At 43.8% G+C, this 13,260-nt stretch overlaps 1 protein-coding gene across 1 annotated transcript in view; it reads left to right on the top strand.

Moving 5' to 3' along the window:
* Positions 1–378: 378 nt before the first annotated feature.
* The window catches only part of CWF19L2 (CWF19 like cell cycle control factor 2), a 249,787-nt gene continuing 236,905 nt past the window's right edge, over positions 379–13,260 (top strand). Inside the window, exons 1-2 of the mRNA XM_089687297.1 lie at positions 379–560; positions 9,404–9,514. Of these exons, the coding sequence (XP_089543423.1) occupies positions 468–560; positions 9,404–9,514 (204 nt within the window). The 5' untranslated portion in view covers positions 379–467. The remainder of the gene's footprint in view (positions 561–9,403; positions 9,515–13,260) is intronic.

Below are 13,260 nucleotides of genomic sequence, written 5' to 3'. Positions count from 1 at the left end.
TAACAAGTTAGGGGAAAAAAAGCAAAATGCATAAAATCGCATGTGCACAAATGCACCACAAGAAGCACTGAAACGGATCAAACGCAAACTGCAAAGGTGTGAACCTAGCCTTGGCCTCAGCTTTCAGGAGAGGACCTGTCCCCTGTAGTTCTGGGACTGCAGAGTACATCACCTGTCAGTTCTTCTGTTCACACTCACATCCCACAAATCCATCCTCAGGTCCATGTACTGTCCCTACATAGCACGACCGCTCTCAGCGAGAGTGAAAACAGCCCGGCTACCTCTCACCGCAAAGCACTACAGGCACACACAGCTTTTACTTTCATTTCACAGCACTTGTCTTCCGCGGGCTTCATTCCACTTCCGGGTGTACCAACATGGCAGCTCCCGTGTGCCGCCTCACGTGATCAGTGCTGCACTGCTGCCTGTAATGTTTTCAGGGGGGGTCGCACTTTACGGCTGAAGAGATGGCGGCGTACGGGGGTAGTTTTGAAAGTGCGAGCAGTATAGAGGAGAAGAAGGAGAGTAAGAGGAGAGCACGGGAACAGAGGCTGGCCCAGGTAATGTGGAAGGAGTGAGACCATCTCCACATATAACATCACATAGGGTAAAGGGGAACATTCAGAACAGCTTCCACCTACAGAGGGAATCCCCAGTCCTCCACACAGCAATACAGCCCTCCACCTACAGAGGGAGCCCCCAGTCCTCTACACAGCAATACAGCCCTCCACCTACAGAGGGAGCCCCCAGTCCTCTACACAGCAATACAGCCCTCCACCTACAGAGGGAGCCCCCAGTCCTCTACACAGCAATACAGCCCTCCACCTACAAAGGGAGTCCCCAGTCATCCACACAGCAATACAGCCCTCCACCTACAGAGGGAGCCCCCAGTCCTCTACACAGCAATACAGCCCTCCACCTACAAAGGGAGTCCCCAGTCATCCACACAGCAATACAGCCCTCCACCTGCAAAGGGAGCCCCCGGTGCTCCACCCTGCAATACAGTCCTCCACCTTCAGAGGGAGCCTACAACCCTCCACCTACAGAGGGATCCCCAGGTCCTCCACCCTGCAATACAGTCCTCCACCTACAGAGGGATCCCCAGGTCCTCCACCCTGCAATACAGTCCTCCACCTACAGAGGGATCCCCAGGTCCTCCACCCTGCAATACAGTCCTCCACCTTCAGAGGGATCCCCAGGTCCTCCACCCTGCAATACAGTCCTCCACCTTCAGAGGGAGTCTACAACCCTCCACCTACAGAGGGATCCCCCGGTCCTCCACTCTGCAAAACAGTCCTCCACCCTGCAATACAGTCCTCCACCTTCAGAGGGAGCCCACAGTCCTCCACCCTGCAATACAGTCCTCCACCTACAGAGGGAGCCCGCAATCTGCCACTCTGCAATACAGTCCTCTGCCAAGAAATATAGCCCTCCACTTACAGAGAGAGCCCCCAGTCTTGTACTCTGCAATACAGCCCTCCACCTATGGTGGGAGCCCCTGGTCCTCCAACCTGCAATACAGTCTTCCATCTACAGAAGGAGCCCCCAGTCCTCCACCCTGCAATACAGTTCTCCACCTACAGAGGGAGACCCCAGTCCTCCACTCTGCAATACAGTCCTCCACCTACAGAGGGAGCCTCCAGTCCTCTACTCAGTGATACAGCCCTCCTTCAAAGGGAGACTCCTGGCCTCCACCCACTATTGCCAACCTCTGCAGACTCCTTTCCCCTCAGCCATACAGCCCTCCACCTACAGAGGGGTCCTCCACCCAGTAATACTGCCCTCCTTATCTAGAGAGAGCCTCCAATCCTCCACTCTAATGCCAACCTCTTTAGTTCTCCACTCAGCAATACAGCCCTCCATCTAAAGGGAGCCCTCTATCCTTTACTCACTAATGTCAACCTTCTATCCACCCAGCAAGACCACCCTCCACCTACAGAAGAAGCCTAGAAATACAGCCCTTCTCCAGATGTAGCCTCCTGGCTTTCAGCCACTAATGCCAACCTCTCCAGCCTCCTGTTCACCCAGCAATTCCAGTTGCCAGTTCACCACCCAGTAACAACACCTTTTTTAGCCTCCTGTCCAACCGGCTTCTACCTTACAGTACCAGTCCACCAAGCAAAACCAACTTCTCCAGCCTCCTGTCCTTCACCTTTACCAAGCAGTAAAGCCCTTCACTTACAGAGGGAGCCTCCTGTCCTTGACATACCAATTCCAGCCTCTTGTCCACTCAGCAATATCAGTCTATTGTCCTCCATCCCATAATAAAAACCTCTTCAGTATTCCACCCCATAATACCAGCTTCTCACCTACAGAGGGAGCCTCCTGTCATCCACCCAGTAATACTAACGTCTCCAGTCTTCTGTCCTCCACCCAGCAATACCGACCTCTTCGGTCTTCTGTCCTCCACCCAGCAATACCAACCTCTCCGGTCTTCTGTCCTCCACCTAGCAATACCAACCTCCCCAGCCAATAATACTATCTCTCCACCTACAGAAGGAGTCTCTAATCCTCCTACCAGCAATACAAACTTCTTCAGCCTCCTGTCCTCTGCCCTGTAATACTAACTCTCCCACAATACAAGGAGCTTCCAGTCATTCAACCATTAAAATTAATCTCTCCAGCCTCCTCTCCTCCACCAGCCTCTTGTGCTCCTTCCATCAATACCCACTAGCTTTATATTCTTCACCCAACAGTGCCAACCTCACCAGCTTCATATCATGTACCTAGAAATACCATTCTTCTAATATATAAAAAAAATGACTGACCTCCTACTCAGTAATAGTGGCCTCCCCAGAAATACCAGCCTTTAGTGGCAGAATCAAACAACTGTCCTCTTAGAATATGTGCAACTTGCTGTCCTCTGCAGAGAGTCCCCTGTCCTTTATGTGTAGCTGGACCCCTGACCCCTCACCAGTGCAGTTCATATTCCTGTGTTGGGCCATGGGGTACGTGATCAGTCATGTCCCCCTGTTGTGTAGGTCTGTGACTCTGCTGCAATGGATTGTATATATCACTCTGACTTTGAGCTTTGCATCTTTCAGGTGTTCAGTGCTCCGTCTAGGGTCTTAGTGCCCAGTGGGCCTCATTTTGGGTCTCCGCATGTGTTGTGCATGTACTGCATCTGCCTACTATCAGTTGTGGCCACCAATACTCACTAAATCTAAAGGAATCAATTAGCTGCTGGGCTTCCAAGCCTGTTGCAGAGTGCTCTGTAGAAGTTGTGTCTGTGGCATTGGATTTAAAGGGGGATTGCTATGATGCCATTGGAAATGACAGAAGCAGAGGTGATCTATTTCTGCTTTGTTTATCCTTGCTGCAACAGATCATTGTAATGGCAATCTATTGCGTGTTAAGGATAGCAGGCAACTGATCGCTATTATACACCAATCAGCCATAGTTTTATGACGACCCACCTAATATTGATTTTATTCAGTAGATCCCCTTTTGCCACCAAAACAGCCCTGACCTATTGAGACATGGACTCCACTAGTCCTCTGAAGGTACGCTGTGGTGTCTGGCACCAAGCTGTAGATAGCTGTGCTTTTAAAGGCTAAGTTCACCTTATTTTTTCTAAAATCCAGCTTCCCTATGTACCAGTATAGCATTAACCACTTCCAATCTGGACACTTTTACCCCCTTCCTGTCCAGGCCAATTTTCAGCTTTCAGCGCTATCACACTTTGAATGACAATTGCGTGGTCATGCAACACTGTACCCATATGAATTTTTTTTAGCATTCTGTATTTTGGTGGTATTTATTCACCACAGGGATTTTTATTTTGTTTTTGCTATATAAATGAAAAAGTCCAAAAATTTTGAAAAAAAGTGTTTTTCTTATAAAATTTTGCAAATAAATAATCTTTCTTCATAAATCTTGGCCAAAATTTTATTCAGATATATTTTTAGTAAAAAAAATAACCCAAATTAGTTTATAACCAAACATTTTAATTTTTTAAATTTTTTTTACGTTTTTATTTTATTATTTTATATTTTTATTTATTTTACATACTGTCACCCTAGCAGTACAGTGCCACCATGGTGACACTGTACTACTTGTGGGGGGTTATGAATATATATATATATATATTTTTTTCACACTGATTGCTTTTACACCTATAAAGGCTGTAAAAGCAATAATTTCTCCTTCTGTTTGGTTGCATTCTTGCAGCCATTGAGAAATGCTGTGTGAGCTGTTCTTGTCACATGGTACAAGGCTGTTGTGAATAGCCTTGTACCATGTGACCTCTGTGATCATTCACAGATTTCACACGTAGTAAGCAATGATGTCAGAAGTGACATCTTGCTTACTACTCTTCATGTGATCACTGATTGGCCAATCAGTCACTGCTCATGTAACAAAATGGCTGAGACCTTAAGATGGCTGTCTTCTACAGCTTTCATGTCCCTATTGTGTACAATCGTTACAGACCTCTTTACTGCTACAGGGGTGCAGGGGTGTGCACAATCACATGTGTATGTATTTGTGTGTATATGTATATATATGTGTGTGTATGTGTGTGTGTGATTTTGCAGTTCTGGGTAGGGGGTGCACATGCGCCCTACCCGTGTCGTCATTCGCGGCCTCGGCTGTCAATCTCTGGCACCTGGTGATCTCCGAGGATTTCCGAGGGGAAAGGGACCTGTATGTAAACAATACATATCTCTCCCTTGTCACCTCCTGCACACTGCTTTCTTTGAGCCATACAAAGCAGTGTGATTACAGTGAAACACACACACAGCCCCCGAAGTAAACCAGCACACAGTTAACCCTTTGATCGCCCCAGATGTTAACCTCTTCCTGCCCAGTGCCATTAGTACAGTGTCAGTGTTTTTTATTAGCACTGATCACTGTATTGGTGTCACTGGGGATGTCAGTGACACCAAGTCAGTTCCCCCCAGTGTCAGACCCCCCACCGCAGTCCCGCTATGAGTCTCTGTTTGCCGCCATTAATAGTGGGGGAAAAAAAGCCCAGTATATATACCGCCATTAGTAAACGCTATAACTTTCACGTAAACCAATTAACTTACTCGTATTGGGATTTTTATTTTTTACCAAAGACATGTAGCAGAATACATTTTGGCCTAAATTTATGATGAAATTTGATTTTCTAAAATTTTTTTTATTGGACATGTTTAATAGCAAAAAGTCAAAAATATAGTTTTTTTTCTCAAAATTGTCAGCCTTTTTTCTTTTTTTTTTTGTAATAGCACCAAATACCACCAAATATAGCTCTATTTGTGAGGAAAAAAGGACATAAATTTAATTTGGGTGCAGCGTTGCATGACCGTGCAATTGTCAGTTAAATTAACGCAGTGCTGTAACACAAAAAAATGGCCTGGTTAGGAAGAGGGGTAAATCCTCTGGAGTGCAAGTGGTTAAAAACTGAAAAAGATGACATTTCAAAGCTGCTATAGATGAGGTTAGTGAGAGATGAGCACATTGGGATGGCGTGAGCATAAATTACACTAAAGGCTTCTCTTTATTATGAAAAATGAAATTCTGCCTGAAAAGGTGAACCTAATTAGTCTTTAAGTCCTGTAAGTTGTAAGGCGGGGGTCAGCATGCAGTAGATCATGATCTACCAGTGGATCGCAGCCAGGTGTCTGGTAGATCACGGTCAGGGCTTGCTGACTTATCATCCCAGAGCATCAGAGTGCAATGCAGAGGGACTACCCCTCCCCCCCACCCGTAAATGCAAAATCACGTATATATATGTGATTTTGTGCACAGCTGCCACCGTGTAGTATATCTGCTATGGGACGGTGCTAAAGTGGTTAAAAGATGCTTTCTGCTTCTACTACTTCCTATATATCACGTCATCGAGGAAGCTTTGAATCCCATCATGCACTGGTTTGCTGCCTCACAGAAGAGGGTGTGATAGGATTTGTTCATCACTCTAGACCACACCTCCCTCATTACTAGGGATGCATCGAAATTTCAGTGGCCAAAACGTTTCGGGCAAAAACACCCCTTTCGTCCCTCCGCCAATATGAAAAAAAGCACCGATACAGTGAAAAAAAACCCGCCCCTCGCCGCTGCTGCAGCCACCAGCCACCACTCGGTAGTTCTCAGCCTTACCTGAGAAACCATTGAACGATTCCAGTGCTGGGCATAGAGATGAGTGAAGGAAAGATGGCCTCTACTCATCTCTATGCCCTTGGAGGACCGGAGCGATATTACCTCCCGTTCCGGGCATTTTTTTTTTTTGATCCAATGCTTTACATTGCAGAAGAAAGATGTGGGGTCTTATTGACCCCATATCTCTCCATAAAGAGGACCGGTCACTAATTATTCTTATCACAAGGGATGCATGCATTTCTTTTGATAAGAATAAAAGGGACAATGTAAAAAAACAAAACAAAAAACAAGAAATAAATTTGAAAAAAAAGTTTAAAGTGCCCCTGTCACCCCGTGCTTGCACGTAGTGATGAACGCATACGTAGGCCATGCCCACATATGTAAATGGTGTTCAAACCACACAGGTGAGGTACCCCCACGAATGTCAGAGCAAGAGCAATAATTATCGCACTAGACCTCCTCTGTAACATTACTCTGCTAACCTGTAGAAATTTTTAAAGCATCACCCATAGAGATTTTTAATTACAGCAGTTTCACGCTATTCCACGAGCGTGCACAATTATAAAGCGTGGCATGTTGGGTATCTATTTACTTGCTGTAACATCCTCTTTCATATTTTACAAAAAAATTGGGGTATGTATTGTTTTTTTTAATCAAAGTGTATTTTTAAAAAAAAAATATGCATTCATTTTTAAAAACTGTGCATTTCGGTTTTCGGCCAAATGTATTTTGAATTTTCGGTTTCGGCACCAGAATTTATTTCAGTGCACCTCTACTCATTATTATACCGCCTTTTGTTTTATTTCCACCTACTATCTGTACAATTTGGTTGTATAATTTCCTTTAGATCTACCATCAGCTATGTAGTGCAAGAGCCTGTCTGATTTGCTAAAAATTGAATAGACTGTTCAATCAGATTGCATCGTGTATGGCCATCTTTATACAAGTACATGGGAGGGTGGAGTAAACCGAGACACTCAGCTGTCACATCTCTGCATAACGGAAACTCAATTTCACTCCTTTATGGTCATCACGCATAGGACAGCTTATTCACTTGTATGGGCGGCTCTACATGCAACAGTCACCTCAAAGAAGGTCCAGAAAATTCTAGACTTGAGTGTGTTGCATTTTTTTAACCATGCTTCTTTGTGCATTTGCAGCCTGGCAGACATGCCTGCCACCCACACTTGGGCTACCATTAACATTTAACGGGATGCAAGGGCATTTGATCGCCTCTGCGGTTTTTCTTTTTTTTGCGTCATAAATAAAAAGACTGACCATTTTGATGCATGAAGGTTAAAAAAATCACCTGTGTGCAACATCTCCCCCACCCCCTCAATACTTACCTGAGCCCCATTGCGATCCTGCGATGTGAATGACAGCCTCAGCTGTCCTGGATCTCTGCCTCCTCATTGGCTGAGACAGCAAGCTGGAGCCATTGGCTCCTGCTGCTGTCAGTCAGCCAATGAGGAGAGAGAGGGAGTGGCACCCGACACAGGACTCGAGAAGAGGAAGATCCAGGCTGCTTTGTGCAAAACCACTGAACAAAGTAGGTAAGTATAGACATATTTGTTATTTAATTTAAAAAAAAATGAACCTTTTAGAATCGCTTTAAGGTTGCCTACCCCTGTTGTAAGGTGTGGGTTCCATGGATCAGACTTGTTTTTCCAGCACATCCCACAGCTGCTGGATTGGACTGAGATCTGAGAATTTGGAAGCTAAGTCAACACCTCCAACTCTCTCTCCTTGAACCACTTTTATAGTGTGGTAGGGCTGAAGTATCCCACTGGATTACTGTATAGATCTGGAAGAAATACACAAAGTACACCAAGATTCAAGCAGGAATACTTACCTTCTCTTGACTGAACAATGATACTTGTCCTTAAAGTGAAACTTCATTCCAAAAACTAACTTTGTCCCATCACTGCCTAATTTAAGAAGCGGCAATATCAACCATTTTTACTCTGTGGTATCTCCAGGGCTTGTACTTTAGAATGCTTTTGTAACCCTCCATACTCCTCTTGCCATTGCAGGGTTCTACTTCCTATTGTTTTGTAAACAATTATTGACTTGCTATTATAGCCAATGGTACTGTATCACCTTTGTTGTACATGTTTGTATGGTGTTGACTGTGTAAATGTTGTGTTTTTATGACATCTTAAAACCGATACACAAAACAGAAATTAAAAAAAAACACACAAAAAAAAAACAGCAATACACACACACTGTATATACATATACATTTTTTCACTCACTCTGTGTCCTAAACATATAACACATTATGATCTAAATAAGTAAACAGAAAAACCGCAAACCAATATTGTCTCGTGCTTGGTAGAAATACCTTGTTCCTACTTCTGTTACTGCTAGATCTCCACCCCAATGGACCACTCTGTAATTCATGAAGTCTGTCACTGATAAATATATACCAGGAATGACCAAGAAAACAATGAAAAGCAAATATGACTTTAGGAACTAAAGCACTTTTTGCATTTTAGATACCCCAGGGTTTTGATGCTCCTAGTGAGCTGTTCAAGGTGGTACTCAACCCATTGATTTAGCAATTTGCCCAAATCGTTACATTCAAGGCATACCTTGAATGATAAGTGTCACAGTTGCTTGTGTTACATGTGCAGCACTCTGGCAATTGAAGATCAAACAGAGGGTAAGATAGCAGCTTTCTTTACTGTAAACTAAGGATAGGAGTCTAGTTCCACTTTAAAGGATAAGTTCACCTTTGGGAACATGTTACATGTTTACAATGCTGCAGCCGCTGCCCCCCCTCTCTGTATTAGAAGTACAGGGAGAAGCTCCCCATACTAGCTGTTACTTTTTAAAAACAGTGCGGCCATGTAGGGCTCCGCCCACATGGCCCCATCATTCACAGTGTTCTGTGAATGAATTATAAGTCCCAACAGCCTTGGCAGCTGTCGGCTTGTAGTTCTCAGTGAACTGCCACGGCCCTGTGGAGCGCCATGGTAGTTCATTGATTTTTCCTGTTAGTATATCTGCTTCCCTGTACTGTACTGACAGGTCTGCAGGAGACCAGCATGGAACCAATGATCTGCTGATTGCTGGTGCAATTCTTTACAGGCTCCGGCAACCAAAAGTAATAAATACACATTTTTTTTACCTGCAAAAATTTATTTTTTTGGGGCAAAAGGTGAGCTTATCTTTTAAGTTATAGGACTGATCGGGCAGCAGTTATATGCCCATGCTATGTATGTCTACCAGTGCTTTAGGACAGTACACTTTAAGGGCACACACCAGTTTACGAAAAGGAAGTGTAATGGTGCTCACTGGCTTGTTTTTGCTTTTGTAGGCTAAAGGAGAATATGAAAAGGAAGAAAGGAGAAGGGAACAGAGGCAACTGCGAGGAGAGGACACATGGATGCTGAATGATGTCTGTGACCGCCTTGAACAGATTGAGCAGGTAACAGGGTGGATAAAAAAGTTGATTTAAAAAAAAAAAAAATCAGATTTTTTTTTTATTTATATCAGATTTTTTTTTATTTGTCAAATTTATTTTAATAAAATGCTTTTGGAGTAAAAATCTATCTAAAGATACGTTTTCTATTTAATATACATTAATAATTTAGTTTATTCAGCATGAAAGTGAGCTTAGTTATGTAGCATGAGGCTGTATATTCTGCAATATTTACATTTTTGGTAAACTCATTCAATGAATCCAAGTTCTGCAAGCTGGGATAACATGCACTGCATTGATGCATTCACACAATTTCACAGTAACCATGAGAAAAAACATGAAATAAAAGAATTTGAGTAGTTATCCAGCTATGTGTGATTAACCTAAAATCTGTTCTGATATCGCTGTTTTACTAACCTGACAGCTTATTATTCTAAAAAGGAAACCTTCATTTGGTTTGCAAATTTTAAAGATTCTAACTACCAGCAAGAATGAGACGGATTCCTTACATTTAAAGAGCACCTGTCATTTTAGATCCATCATTGCAGCGACTGTTAGCGGGCATCCACTTATCTGCTGCCGCCATGTTCCTCACCTTGTTGCGTCACTGCTGCATCACCAACCATCCCATTAAAGTGAGTCAGCAGCAGGTCAGAGGAGGAGCCGCTGAGGGACAGAGATGACAGTTGCTCTTTAAAAATTATGACGTAAATCGAGCCTTTTCACTAGTGATTTAAATCATGATTTAAATCAAATCCAACCTGGCAGGTAATGTAAAACATTAAAGTGATTGTAAAGGTTCAGTTTTATTTTTAAATAACAAACACGTTATACTTCCCAGCTTTGTACAATGGGTTTGCACAGAGCAGCTCTGATCCTCCTTTTCTGGGGTCTCCTGACGGCTCCCCTGGCTCCTCCTTCCCCTCTGAGTACCCCATAACAAGCTGCTTGCTATGGTGGCACTCGTGTGGGCTCACTTCTGAGTCGTCTGTGTGTCTATAGACAAACAATGGGGCTTGGCCCCACACCCTTCCCCCTCCTCACAGGCTGTGATTGACAGCAGCAGGAGTCAATGGCTCCCACTGTTGTCTCTGAGGTTCAAGTGGTAGTAAAGTCACATTGTAGATTTTTACTATGATAAGGCTTACCTATAGATATTATTATTATTATACAGTATATAGCGCCAACAGTTCGCTCAGCACTGTACATTACAATGACAATACATGAGACAGTACAATAACAATACAGTGCGATACACGAGGGGTTCGAGGGCCCTGCTCCTTGGAGCTTACAATCTAGGAGGGAAACATTCCCAATATGTGCAGCATTTAGGAGATATGTACTTTACCAGCAGCTGGTGATGTCACTCACTCACAAATGCTGTGAAGGAACGCCATACTCGTGCAGTTCCTTCAGAGCTCTGCGCTGTGACTGTGTCTCCCATGTGCATGCACGGGAGTGATGTCACAGCTCGGCCATTCTCCATACATGTCAGACTACAACACAGGCACTTTATTGATCGGGATTCAGAAGCTCGGGGACCATGACAGCTGAGCAGGGACACAGGCACGGGTCATCATTATTAACAGTGACAGTCATCGAGGATACCATATTTCACCCTGTGACTATGTTGTAGTCTGGCATGTAAGGAGTTAAGTGACTTCAAGTACCTCTTTGGCTTTAGCTCAGCGCTTGTTTTATTTTCCCTGATTCTGTACAGGATGTATGGGCAAGCAGAAATACTGACAGGAAGATGTAATTATTATTAATATTATTATACAGGATTTATATAGCGCCAACAGTTTGCTCAGTGCTTTACAATAGAAAGGGAGACAATACAGCATTGATACAGTTCAATACAAGAGAGTTGAGAGGGCCCTGCTCCTTGGAGCGTAAAATCTAAGAGGGAGGGGCTGGTGGTACAAAAGGTAGTAACTGTGGGGGATGGACTGGTAGGAGGAATAGAAGATTCCATTATTAGCTGAAGGAGGGATAGGCTTCCATGAAGAGAGGTTTTCAGAGATAACCTAAAAGTGGGTAGAGGAGGCGATAGCCAGATAGATTGGGGTAGAGCGTTCCAGAGGATGGGGGAAGCTCTGGAGAAGTCCTGGAGACAAGCATGGGAGGAGGAGACAAGGGAGCTAGAGAGCAGGTGGTTGTGGGGGGAGCTGAGAGGACGGTTTGGTTGATACTTGGAGACAAGATTGATGATGTAATTTGGAGCAGAGTTATAAATGGCTTTATATGTTATTAATGTTTTGAATTTTATTCGTTGGGCTATGGAAAGCCAGTGGAGGGTTTGGCAGAGAGGAATGGCAGATATGGAACGGTTAGTGAGGTGGATGAGTCTGGCAGCCAATGAGGAAGGAGTTACAATAGTCAAGGCAAAAGATAACCAGGGAGTGAATAAGTTGCTTAGTGGTATCCGTGGTTAGGAACGGGCGTATCTTGGAGATCTTGTGGAGGTGAAGTCTACAAGATTTGGACAGTGTTTGGATTTGGGGCTGAAAGGAAAAATGGGAGTCTAGGATTACACCTAGTACCCTGGCATGAGGGGAGGGACTGATGGTTGTGTTATTGATCTTGATGAAGAAGTCAGGGGAGGGGGCACGGGCTGGAGGGAATAGTATGAGCTCTGTTTTGTAAAGATTGAGTTTGAGGAAGTGGAGTGACATCCATGCCGATATGTCACTTAGTAGGTTAGTGATGTGAGAGGAGACTGAAGGGGTGAGGTGAGGGGTAGAAAGATAGATTTGTGTGTCATCAGCATAGAGATGGTACTTAATGCCATATGAGTTTAGTAAGTGACCAAGGGAGGAGGTGTAGATGGAGAAGAGAAGGGGTCCAAGGACAGAACCTTGAGGGACCCCTAAAGAAAGATGAAGTGGAGAGGAGGAGACAGAGTTATAGGTAACGTTGAAGGATTGGTGCGATAGGTAGGAGGAGAACCAGGAGAGACAGAGTCTCGGAGGTCAAGAGAGTGGAGTTTTTTGAGGAGGAGGGGATGGTCACAGTATCAAAAGCCGCAGAGAGGTCAAGTAGTAAGAGTATGGAGTAGTGGCCATTGGTTTTAGCAGTTAGTAAATAATTCGTGACATAATGAACTATCAGTGCTGTGGTAGTTCATTGAGAACTACAAGCCAACAGCTGATAAGACTGTCGGGACTTGTAGTTTCTCATTCACAGAACACAGTGAATGTGTGACATGGCTGGGTGTGCGGAGCCCTGCATGGCCACATTTTTTAAAAAATTTGACAGCTAGCGAGGGAGGAGAGGATCCCCCACTAGCTGTCAAAGTGGGGGGACAGTCTGATCATTACATGTTACACCCTGAATATGGGTGTAACATGTTATGAAAGGTGAACTCATCATTTAAATTGAATATAAAATCAAATATCAAAACTGCTGTAATAGCTATCCATAAACATTCAGTTGTATTTAACCACTTACCTCCCTTCCTGACCAGGCCATTTTTGCGTTACGGCGTTGCATTACTTTAACTGACAATTGTGCGGTCATGCAACACCACACCCAGATGAAATTTACATCCTTTTTTTTTTCCCACGAATTGAGCTTTCTTTCGGTGGTGTTTGATCGCCTGTGCGTTTTTTTTTTTTTTTTTTGCGCTATAAGTAAAAAAAAAGCTGACAATTTTGAAAACTATATTTTGGACTTTTTGCTATTAAATGTGTCCAGTAAAAAAATAAAAAAAATCAAATTTCGTCATAAATTGTCTTTGCTAAAAAGAAAAA

The sequence above is a fragment of the Staurois parvus genome, unplaced genomic scaffold, assembly GCF_062004578.1.
Source record: "Staurois parvus isolate SC_StPar_1 unplaced genomic scaffold, SC_StPar_1.0 ptg000422l, whole genome shotgun sequence".
Lineage (NCBI taxonomy): Eukaryota > Metazoa > Chordata > Amphibia > Anura > Ranidae > Staurois > Staurois parvus.
Note: the sequence above shows the minus strand (reverse complement) of the source record. Positions and strands in the feature narration are given on the sequence as shown.